This window comes from Dendronephthya gigantea, unplaced genomic scaffold (assembly GCF_004324835.1).
Source record: "Dendronephthya gigantea isolate DGI-Jeju-01 unplaced genomic scaffold, DenGig_1.0 000018F, whole genome shotgun sequence".
NCBI lineage: Eukaryota > Metazoa > Cnidaria > Anthozoa > Malacalcyonacea > Nephtheidae > Dendronephthya > Dendronephthya gigantea.
The window spans coordinates 1,376,302-1,389,128 of record NW_021163028.1 but is presented as its reverse complement, the minus strand read 5'-3'; the positions used below and the strand labels follow the sequence as shown (position 1 = coordinate 1,389,128).

Here is a 12,827-nt window from a genome sequence, read left to right as displayed (position 1 = left end):
GTTGGCCAAAGACATTTCAAAATTAAATAACTCTACTGTGAACTTTTGTTTTGAAAAGAAGAGTCCAGAGGATCAAGCTAGGCTTGTTATTGAACACAGAGGGAAATCGCTGTTCGTAAGAAATGCGAGTAAACGTGTCAGTAAGAAAGAGCAGGCTGTATCCAAGCCCTTAATGGAACAATCTGAACATAATCCAGCACAAAATGAACCCAAAGAAACAGAGATATAGACAATTTTTAACACATTTTTATATGATAGTGGTACCACCCTGTTGGGGGAGGGGATTATTTTAGCATAACCTTGAATAAGCCAGATTCACAGTCTTAGCTGCTGACAATCTGCTGGAATCATGCATTTGCAAAACAACTACAAAACTCAAAGTTATCGGAATTTTTTTATTCGGAATGTCTGCTTTTCTATGATTCTTCCGGCATACTGTTCTGATATTTCATATATCACAGATCTTCGTGACAAAGGATACAACTAGTTTCTCCTACCCACAAACTAGCTAGCTCTTCCCATATCCCAATTTCCCAATAAATACATTGATGGAGAAGGGACTAAACTGGAGTGAGTTCTTAAAGGGGCAAAGAAAGCAAAATTTTCAAATAATTCAGATACAAAATTCTTATAGGAAACTCTTTATTACCCTAAAATTTCAACAAAAAAATTTTTAAGGCTGCCTTTGAAAATGCTTAGTTAAATGTTTTTATTAGCCAATTGTTCTGCAAAATGTACTTGTTTTACAAGTAAATACTTGAAGACAAGATATTTCCTAGCTGTCCAAGCTAATATCCCCACACACCACCCAACAGATGCCTTTCTGGTGCAATTTGATATAACCCAGAGTCCAAAGACACAACAAATTGCAGCACTATTAAATTTAATATGTTGTGGCTTTTCCTGTTCTGTAAAAACTAAGATCCAATTTCCACCAAGTCAAGGAAAGCCTATGCATTATAAAAATGTTTCTTGTTTAATATAGTATTAATTTTTTACAGTTAAAGAATTGTTTTAGCATATTATATTAACTTATTGTGTACTTATATGTTAATATTAATAGGTTTATTGTAAATTAGATTTGAATTCAATTTGAATATTTTCAAAATATTTTCTGTTTCATAATTCTTGGTCAAATATCATTTCCCGTTTTCGAATTTGGAATTTCAGATTGTCTTTTTGAGTGAGTGTGACAATTTGACGCTGCGGCTATGAAACGTTGCCAAAAGGCAAAACACTGCAACAACACGTGCAATATCTTTGACAAAATAAAAGGAAAACTTTTATTTCGATATTGAAATGACATGTTTGTGTATGGTTTTCTCATTTGATTTGTATTAATCTCACTGCATCTTACTTATCAGACTACTTCCATTGGCATTTTGTCTGTTCGGATCAGCACAAATGAAACAAATTTCTATGCAACAGTTAACATATCTGCCTCACTGCCAGCCCGGTTATATAAGAACGTTGCGTGATTAAGTAATGCATTAAACGGGCGTCACACGTCTCACGAGAGTAAACTTTTGCAACTTTAATTTTACAACGGTACGCCCCTCGCTCAGTTACAACTATGACAACAATAGCCCGGTCCCAGAGACCAAAAGCCATCATGGGGCACGTCTCTGATTAAATCAGTAGCGCTGTCGCAGTGAAATCTCGTACAATTCAACTGAAACGATGGGCTCTACAATCATTGGATTTCAATATTAATTGCTGATATTGGCGGGAGCCCAGATCAGTGCGGGAGCCGCGCTAGCCTAGAGCCGCGCCGGCAAAACCAAAATGCAAGGCCATGAATGCAAGGCGCGCTAAAGAGGACTAGGGACTAGTCTGCGGCAAAATACGCATTAAAAAAAAAACTGGAGTGAGCATCCAGGAGTGAGAAATACGGTCAAAATGCTGTTAGTGGGAAAACCTTTGCAAGAAAAGTACTATTATTAATAACCTTTTTAACATTTGTGGGATAGGTCTACAGCCTCGCTTGCTGATATCAATTTTCACACTGCTCAGTACCATTTCATACAGAAAGACTTCTGCACGCTAGCTGCTCAGTCGTTCAATTTTATAAGGCCGGATTTTCCCTGGGCCTGTCTTAACTGATATCGCTAGTTTTGTGTTTCCTTTCTCTTGGTTGTCTTAGAATTGTCCGCTGTTTCTTTTCGTTTCTACGTTTTCCTATATAAACGGCTTAGATAACATAGTTTGCCTTTATAAAATCAACATTTCCTAATTGTCACCTCAGCAATGTTTTTTTTACTTCCTTACACTCCTGAGTGTCGTCATCAATCACCAATTGCTGAAGCCTTTTAACATCCGTGTCAATTCCACGATATAGTGTTATGAAGTGTTATGTATTCCGCGATTGTCTTATTTTGACCGCTTTCGGTGTCCATTGACAGTGTAAATTCGTTAGAATCAACGGTAGAACATGACAACGTCATTCTCGTACCCAGAGCCCTTCTTACGTGTTTTGCTGAGCAAACACTTGAATGAAAACAGTCTCGTTCCCAGGATCCTATGTGTTCATGGAACGAAATTTACCTTTGAATGTATGCCTGAATTGCCTGAAAACTCACGAATGCCTGAAAAACAGTTGTATTTTAGAATATTCCACGTTTAGGATCAGGACCAAATTGGTGGAATGGTGAAAGTTAAAGTTTCTCGATGGCATAGAAAGCCAACCAAAATTCATAGCTTGTCAGATGATCACGGTTTCCTTGAAACAATATTTAGCCCGCCACCAAACTTCGCTGCTGTCCCATCCATTATATTGTGGTTATAATCCGGGATATTCTACGATCCCCACGCCTTTCTTAAGCCGGGTCCTGGGAGTTTAAACGGCGTGGCTATCACCATGCGATTTGTGGCAATGCCAGAACTCAGCATTTATTGCAAGCTGAAGTATATACCAAAGAGTACTTTACAATGAAATCCACGATGCTACTGGTAATTTAGCGCCCAAATCTCAGTCGAGAGCTCGGGCCGAATGACCAAAAGAAAGCCTACGTCAATAAACATTGCAAGACAATGGCACAGTATGAGCCCTCTAAGGCTCTATTCTAAAATGTACCGCGTACTTCGTTTCTTAGAGCCAGCCTGAATTTTAATCCATGTCTGTAGTCGAATGCAAGCCAAATTGTCGCGAGACTTTATGACATGATTGCGAGGTTTAGTTCACCAATATTCGTTTGGCAATGACGCCGCAAATGCACAGAAATTTATGTGTCTTCCCATGCATTAGCATTCCGCATTAACATCAAACGTAACGTACCATTTCCTTAGTCTTTACATCTATCAGAAGACGAAATATCGCACGGTGTGAACTGGCCTTTGTTATGAAACATGACAGGGAGGTCCTCTTTAGGCAATGTTTTTTGCTGAAACTATATTATTTTAAAGTTCCTGCGACATTATATAAGTGAATGGATATAGATTTGCCAGGCCGGGAATGTAAATGTCAAACCAATTACTGTTTACATATTTTTTGTGATGTCAGGAGCGGTGACCTGAAACAATAACTCAGGAGGGCTGATTTTGGTGTTCATCACTAGAAATTGGCTCATTTTATTTAACTCACTCCAGTGTTTTAGATCATGCAGTGTTTTATCATAGTAACCGTGCAAATTCAACGTGCAAATTGCATAAAATATAGAATACTGTACAACGTCAAGGAATGGGATGGAATCCTGCTTGTAATGCGTCATTGTGTAAACATTTCAACCTACGCAGCTGAGGTCACTGCCATTCAAGCAGCAGTATATATCGTGCGTCTTTAAACTTTAAACAGACTTAATGACCAGCCGGTAAGAAACTGCAATGAGAAGGATGGAACATATGGAGAGCTGTCAAATACACTACACATGTGTCCAAGGCTGGAAATTAATTACCAACTATAAAACAAAACACACAACTTTCCATATCTGTTGGGTCCTATGAACGGATAAACGGGCGTAAAAAAACAAACGAGATGACGAAAAAATGCAATTTCACCGCCATATTTCAGGTGTACGTATCGGGCTTAAAATGCTGTGAGTCGCAGCGAGGATTAGAAAAAGCTAGGGCATATTTTCGTCGTAGTTCTGCTGTGTTTACCGGACGAATCTCGGCAGGGTTATATAATGCGCTTAGGCCGTACTTGTGTAGACTTGTTGCGCACAGCAGGAATTTAATTTACGAAGCAAAACGATATTGGTCGACTGGTAGCTTTCGAGGTTACTGCATATAGTTAGGATATTAGCATTACAAAGGCTGTGTGTTTTTGTGCGCCAAACAACGGCGTATCTATTCAATCGTATTTGTAAAGTGCTATTTAATGCCCCGTCTAAAGACAAATGCCTATACACATTACAATGGGTTGAACAATAAAACGAGGCCATTTATATGCAACTTGTTGGGTCGTGTAAAAGAAACACTCGCAAATCTGTGCTGTATAATTGGAACGAAAGAAGCCGGTTATACTTAAAGCAATTACGGAAAATTTTCGGCAAGGATCCACAGAGCTAATCTACTTGTTTGAATTGGGATAAATTCCTTGTAATCCAAGTGAATTGAGGGACAGATATTTCGCCGATTGGTGACGACAGCTTAAAGCTTTACTCGAATCAATTTCGGTTTTGTAAAATATGTGGCCTGTCTGTAATGGCTGAGATGGGGATTTCACTGGAAAAGTGCTCGTAAAGTGGGTTTATTTGGTGATTAAAACGAATTCTATGCTATTATCTGGCCGGTGAAGTTCTCTGAACTTCTAATTTACTGCGTTGTATTCAGTCCTCTGCTCGGGCAAGTTCTGTTGTAACAGTTGTAATTTGTTAACCTCGATTGTATAGTTGTTGTTACAAGGGGCGCTTTAATAGAGAAAAGATCGTCGGATCAATTTAAATTGAGTCTGTGGTGAAAAGAAAACGAGCATAAAAACACAGACATTCGGATACTACATGCACTTGGTCGGACTCGAGCTGCCAAGATCTAAAGTAAGATATTAGTGATAAACCCTAAATAATTGTCGAAAGAGGACGTTTGTTCTGGAGTTTCCAGCGCGATCTCCGAAATCGATTGGTCTAAAGGCAAAGGCTGAATTCTGTTTATATCTCGAGTGTGCGTTGAGAACATATTCATTACAGCGTAACTGCAAGGGTAAAAACTACAAGAAATTTCTATGCGACCGCTTGGAGCTATCAGCATTCGCTCGGGCCTTTGAATATAATCTGTGATCAACTACAGGATCATCTGCGCACCAGATTTCCTGAAAGGCTTTCAAGTACCTCTCGACAGAACAGATAACCAAGTTTAAACAACATCCAGCTGGATCTGATATTGTAACACAATCGGTATACTTGATACGTGTCTGTCTATACTTCAAAACACAGAATCGTCGAATCGAAGAATTCCCCGGCTGTCAACTAACAGCGCGGATCGGCATTGGAAAACACCATATAAATCATTCTGGTAAACTACACCTACCTTGAAAAATTATATACCGTGATAAAAAAACCTGTCGGGAAGCTAACAGCATTCCTACCATTTCATTAGGATCACATTTTGTCAAATAAATACTTTCAGAGATTCACAAATACAACGAATCACAGAAGAACTATTTTAGACATCCAGTGAACATTCCATTGCGGTGATTGCTGTTCGTACTAATCTGTGACTAATTGTCAATTACCAAATCTTATTAATCGCTTGAGTATTGAGGTTTGGCCTCCGTTTGAGAAAAAAATTCATCAACCGAACATACTGACCGAGTTTAGCTTTCGAGAATAGGTTTCACTATCGCTAATTTGTCAGATATACCATTCGGATTTTTCCCGTTATTGCCTAAACGTGTTCATCGAGTCAGGAAGCAAACTGCTATTCCAGACCACTTGCCATTGATACTTCGAGGGGCTATTTTCTAGTCTAATAAACTGTTGCAAATTAAGAAATCGCTAATCAGTACCTGCTAATCTCTCTCGTTAGACTGCATAGATATCGAGTTTAGCTTTGGTGCACGCATAAATCATTCAATCACCACATCTGATTCCATCCGTTCCCCCTTCAAAATTTAGGAAACTACCTACTAAAACTGTACTTTTAACAGTTTTTCATTCGAAGTCCATTGGAATCAGTTTCGGCCCGATACATTGTCATCAGTACCTTATCGACTGCTTGTTCATCGATTTAGCACCTTGATAGATCACAAATGTCCGATCTATTTTGAAACTCGAGAGCGAGGTTGAAGAGATTATTGAAGATATTGCAATGCAATATTGGAGCGATAGCAAATGTCGAGCTGTGCAACGAGCGAGCATTAGTGCGGGGCCTAGTCCACAAACCCTACCAGAAAACGACGTCTTCAACGAGCCGAACGGCAATCAAATGGGGTCACAACCTGTACGGAACGGCCCGCCACGGTTGCCAAAATACGACCGCAAGGAGCGACTTGTCGTGAACATTTGCGGAGCGCGTTACGAGGTCCTCGAAAGCACGATACAACGCTATCCCAACACGCTTCTGGCCGACCACGAGAAACGCGCCGAGTTTTGGGATGATGAAAGAAACGAGTATTTTTTCGACCGCAACCGATTATGCTTCGAATCGGTGCTGACTTACTACCAGAGCGGAGGCTTTCTATTGCGGCCTCCCAACGTACCGGATATATTATTTATAAGGGAACTTGAATTCTACCAATTGGGCGAAGACGTCATAAAAACGGTGAAAGGGGAGAACGTCATCCCTGAGCCGCCAAGGTCTCTGCCCAAGAACAAACTGCAAGCTCAGATTTGGAGCCTTTTCGAGTATCCGGATACGTCAAACAGCGCTCGCGGCATTGCATTGTTCAGTTGCGCCATAGTGTTGCTGTCCATAGTGCTGTTCTGTATCGAGACTTTGCCAGTATTCCAAGAGAAAGGCGAGGACGGAAAGACGAGGGATCACATGGTGTTCTTCAATATCGAAGCTGTGTGCATCGCTTGGTTCACTATAGAGTACGTGATACGGTTTCTATCCGCGCCAAACAAGTGCAGATTCCTAATAGAGGTATGCATCTTAAATTCGTATATCTTATCAATTTTATCACTATCATAGAATTAACGATCACGTTGATCATCACCACCATAACTTGGAAACATCTGTTCAGTAGCGCTATCCCTGGCACAGTGATGCCGTCGTATTGACGTATTCCATCCAAACCCACTGAACGCTATCGATTACCAATAGAAAGCTAAAGCTGCAAATCCACTGCTTTCAATAACATAATTATGAATGACATATCAATAGTCATTTAGTACATATTTCATGTGAATTGATATCTCAACCTATTTTTATCAGTTCTGTTTGTGTTAAATTCCTTGCGAGGTGAATGCAAAGGGCGAATCATGTGCAGAATGCATTAAAAACATCAGATAATGAGGCATTTCATCTGATTATCCATGACCATGCAGACCATTGTCAGTTGATGCATTGGGCACATGACAAATACCACGATACTATGCCTCGAATTTGCAATCTAACGCTACAGACATGCAGCAAAGGAAATATTAAATGTCCCCATAGGATTTAAAGCTGCCATGCGCAGCTTTGATCTCCGGATTTGAATTCTTGTCACTATCATGAACAATCATACATAAACATCGTCAACATCATTATCACCACCGATGATGACCATTAATAAACATTAGCATAAAATTTAATTAAAGGGGCTAGCTATAGGGCAACCTCGTACCAAGGGTAATTTCGCTGTGGCTATATAGGGGGCTAACTATAGGGGGGAAACTATAGGGGGTAGCTATAGCTATAGGGGGTTAGCTATGGCGGGTAGCTATAGGGGGCTAGCTATGGAGGGGGCTAGCTATAGGGGGGTAGCTATAGGAGGCTAGCTATAGGGGGGGAGCTATAGGAGGCTAGCTATAGGAGGCTAGCTATAGGGGGCTAGCTATTGGGAAATCTGAAACAGGCTAGCTTTTAATCTTTACTACTGCGGCTTTTATTCTTTACTGCTGCGGCATTTATGATTAACAGCAAATCCCAATTATTTATAGTTGCAGTAATAGTTATGGTTCCCAATTTGAATATACAGAAACATAATATATTTGTATTGCTAATTGCAGTGTGTAAATATGCTATTATCATGGACAACTACACAATTTCCAAACTTATTCCAGATATTTTTTCTAGTGCTATATATAATTTATTCCTAGTGCATGTATTATAACTATTGGCCAATGGCCTAAAACCATTAATTTAGTCTACCTCTTAAGCTTCTGTCTGACTATTTCCCGTTTTAGGTACTAAACATTATTGATCTGGTCGCTATTCTTCCCTTCTTCATTTCATTCGGGCTCAGTGGGCAGAATTCCAACGTCTCTTCAATGGCAGTGTTGCGGGCGGTCAGGCTTGTGAGGGTGTTTCGTATATTCAAATTGTCACGGTACTCCACTGGACTGCAAATACTGGGGATGACTTTGAGAGCAAGCATGGGAGAGTTGGGTCTGCTCGTGTTCTTCCTTAGCGTTGGTGAGTTTTACGAGACGTTTTCTGTCCGTTAATTTTTTCTTTTAATTTCTTTAATTTTAGTTCTATTTATTGAACTTGTTACTATTAATATAGTTGTATTGAAATGTTTATCGTAAAATTATGCTGACAGTGTGAAATCGTACACGAATCAGCCCAATAAACACAGGGAAAGAATTCAAAGCAAGGAAAATAGCTGACCATTTGGTCAACGAAAAGAAAATAGGAATTTTTCGAAACAGAATCTAAAATTGCAAAATGAAGTATACGTTTATCAAATGAAGGCCATGGAGCTTCCCCTATCGTTTGAAAAAAAATTCAACGATGCACCAAGAAAAAATCATTTGATCAAACATTAAATTAATAACCCCACCTAGCCTGGTATTTTAGTTTAATGTGGCCATAGGCAGCCCAGAAATGACCGAACTGTGACCGAGTAGACTCGCGTACACGCGCGAGCGCCACGAGAGAACGAAAACATTTCAGGGCTGCCTATGCTGTGGCCAAGATATAAACCAAGACAAAAACTTCATATGATTTAACATTCACCGACAATCCTAGAAGCGTAATCTACTCTAAAGAAGATCGCGAAGAAAGATCAGTTTTCCGGTTATAATCATTTACTACTTGCAAACCTTAGGACCGACAGATCAGACCCGCCTTTCGGTCGAGGTTTTGGATATTTTGTTTTGACCGTTAAGGTACAACCCTAATTGAATATTCTTAGACTTGAAACCGCACTTTCTCGGAATTGTCAGATATGCCGGTCAGCGTTGCATGCGGTCAAAAGAAAATTTGAGTCGGCGTTGTGGCCACTGGCAAACAAATTAATTATTTATGAGATTTAATCACCATTATATTTATAATGTAAGTTTGATATAACCGGCAGTGTGGTTTGTTAGTAATGCACTAATGCTGTAATGCGCGTGCATGCATTATGAGGCCATAATGTCGGCACTTTTCGAGTTTCCGCTTCCGAAAGCCGGTATAACAAACACTTTACACAACAAGTACGATCGTACTATAGTGGCCGGACCAGGAACTGCGTGACCGAGTTTCGATCTTGTGAAAATCTTTAAACGCCCAAGAGCTCCAAGATTATGACTTGATAAACAGATAAAGCTTATAATTAATCATAATTAGTCGTCCACATTCGTGAGCAGCTTTACCGGCATTAACTGTGATTGTATTTACAACAATGGAGAGGACAATGTATTTCTAATCGTTTGCGATTACTTATATATAGGCTGAATATTAATTATATGTATATATTATTTGCTGCAAATATACTCAAGAATTGCTTGTAACTTGCTTCAAAGGTCAAAAGTAAAAATTCGAACTCCGTCAATCGATGCGGAATATTGTTTAGAATAATTGTGCCAAGTTTCATTCCGATCAAACAAGTAATGCTAGAGCCTTAGGGTTTTTTTAAAGAGCGTCGCCCCCTAACAACAACAGCAACAACAACAAGATTAGCAGCAGTTAGGGACCAGTTCCTGGTCCAAAAACAGCGAATATGCGATTTCAGTAATCGTGGAGTGAAACATTCTGAACAGCCTCGTAACAACAAAATACAACCTGCTTTTTTGTTTGTGCGGAATATCCAAAAAATGTACCGGCAGAATCACTAAAGCCCAATTTGGACTATACGATTAATTGTACACGCAATTATCATTCTGACGAATGCAAAAGAGGGCCCGTGTCGCAATTTTTCTCATTTTGTTCGGGGCGGAATTTGAATTGTCATGTTTGTATGTGTTTTTTACATATTCACATACGCCAGGGTAAGAATCGTATACGACAAATTGCATAGTGTAAACGCGCCATAACATGTACATACTTGTTCCTCGATCCAGGTGTGGTATTATTCTCAAGTGCTGTGTACTATGCCGAGATAGACGACGAAGGTGGACTATTCCAAAGTATACCGCACTCGTTCTGGTGGGCCATCGTTACCATGACAACGGTCGGCTATGGCGACATGTATCCAAAGACATTTGGTAAGTTCTGTAACGGAACAATACCCCCTTAAAATCGGCTTTAGTCTATTTATGAATATAGGCTTATAATCACCGAGCCTGAGGTGATTAAAACTTCGCCCACTTTTGAAACTGGGACCACTGGTCATAAAACTGGTCATAAAACTGGGCCCACTTTTGAAAATCGTTCAGCGACTAAGATTGTTGGGACAAATTCATAAAAGTAATCATCCCCAAGCACATGATTTTGATGAATTGATCAATAAGTATCTCCCTAAAAAACATTCTCATAAAATTTCTTGTATTTACAGTTGGTAAACTAGTCGGGTGTCTCTGCGCATGTACCGGAATTCTGGCCATTGCTCTTCCAGTTCCCGTGATAGTCTCGAATTTCGAACACTTCTACAGCAAAACTCAGCGAAGAGAGTCGGGAGACACGCCCGAGAGCAAGGACAAGATCGAGAAGCAAAATCGGTTGAAAAAATTTTTAGCCAGTCTCCGACGCCGACGGTCGAACAACAAGTCCAGCGAGGAAATGTACTTTGATATGGGACCTTTTTTATTCTTAACAAAGACTCGACTGCCGATCCACAGTCCGGGAATGAATCTCGCACAGAGTACAAAGATCAGGGCACGCAAGTGACCAATTGCAACGATCCGGTGAACGGGACTGAGGGCAGTGACGTGGAAATGGAAACGCTGCGTATTTCAAACGTTTAAAGCCTAGAAGTGGGTAATTTTTAGCACTGACAAACTACGGGGTCATGATCAACTTGCAGCAACTACTTGCACATTTAAGATAATGATTAATTCGTTGCTTCTCGTGCCCAGTTTCCTAAAAATGTGCCGACCGAGAAATATCGGCGAGGGTGGGCGACTATGTCTGAACATATACCGCTTAGAAAACAGAGTTTGAAGGGCAATAATAAAACTTGGGAAAAAGCAAAATTTCGGTACGTCTTAATTCCGATGATTCAAAGCCTTGGTAAACACGACACGGAACGCAGAAAGGTTCGGGGTCTAGGACACCTGTTCCCACGGTGTTGGTATAGAGTTAGAAAACGGAACAAAGTTCGTACGTCGAACAAAACAATGGATTGTGTTGCTGCCATGAAGCAATGTAAAACTCTTCTTCTTTCGTATATCATGCAGTATCGTGTGAACATGGTCGATGAGGTAAAGCACGCAAGAGAACCTCAACCTTCGTTTTCACAAAACGTTTTCTGAATTGCCCGTGGCAACAAAATACCCCGGTTTGGTGAACATAGCACAAGTGTGACTGACAACAAGTATAATGCTGTAAATACTCGTTACTTAAGTAACACATTACTAATTACTGATTGCTCTTTTGGTCCTTTTTAACCGTTACATTTTAAGAAATGCTGCAAAGCAAAAGGTGAACGGTGCGTTTTTATATTGCCGACTGAACATCACCTTTAATATGAATTTGAACTAGACACAGTTTTAAGGCAAAAAAGTTTAAAACTAAAAGCACGTCAGTTGCCACTTTTATAAACAGAGTATATCAAGAAATCCAAATATAAAAAAATATACTCCTGGAGCTTTTTTAAAATTTAAAACAACTTTAAATCTCGCCTATCCAGTTTTTTTAACACTCTGAACAGATCAGTGGGATATATTTTTTTACTTATTTGGTGTAACTCGTTTTATTACCATAAAACGAGTTACACCTAATTCCAGACATGACACTGTTGGGTCTGAAATTAGAAAAAAGTAATGTAAAAGTAATTGGCAAGTAATTACTTTTTAACGAGTGATTCATAATTTTTAATTAATAAGTTTATAAGAAAGTAAATAGTAATGTGCAATTTTTGAAGAAAATTAACCGCAATATTTTACTTATTTCTTATTTTATCTTATGAGCGAAACGTTGTATTAAAAGTGCACAAAGTGTTAATTAACAGGCGTAAAACTGGGAACTTTGCCCCTATGTTAGATTGCAATTTCCCCGCTGTGGTTAGGCATTTCTCGGCCGAGCATTTTGATTAAGTATCCGTGCGCAAAAACTTTGTAGATGCATGCTCATGCAGCCGAGGGTGGACGTAAAGAAAATCCGGTTTCCAATAATCTGCATTTAAGTTTAGAACTTTTTGTACATTGCATAATATGCTTATGTAATGCCATATCAAGTAATGGATCGGAGTATATCAACTCTCCAGACGAAGGCCCTCAGGTCGAAACGTCGAGAAGTGTTTTTGTCTATTTTAGACACTTGTTATATACCATATTTGATGGTAACCTATATTGTGGGGCCTCATTTATTTATATTCTAGAGGCCGGTTGTATCAAGCCCCTTTAAGCTTAAACGGCGGATACGTCAAAATTAAATAACAC

The 12,827-nt window shown here is 39.5% G+C and overlaps 1 protein-coding gene across 1 annotated transcript; it reads left to right on the top strand.

The window, feature by feature from the left end:
* Nucleotides 1-3,446: 3,446 nt before the first annotated feature.
* LOC114520801 (potassium voltage-gated channel subfamily A member 7-like) lies at nucleotides 3,447-11,115 on the top strand. Its single transcript, XM_028541133.1, has 4 exons — nucleotides 3,447-7,020; nucleotides 8,268-8,496; nucleotides 10,350-10,493; nucleotides 10,784-11,115. Exons 1-4 carry the CDS (start codon nucleotides 6,244-6,246, stop codon nucleotides 11,113-11,115), a joined length of 1,482 nt encoding a protein of 493 aa, XP_028396934.1. The 5' UTR covers nucleotides 3,447-6,243.
* Nucleotides 11,116-12,827: the final 1,712 nt, after the last annotated feature.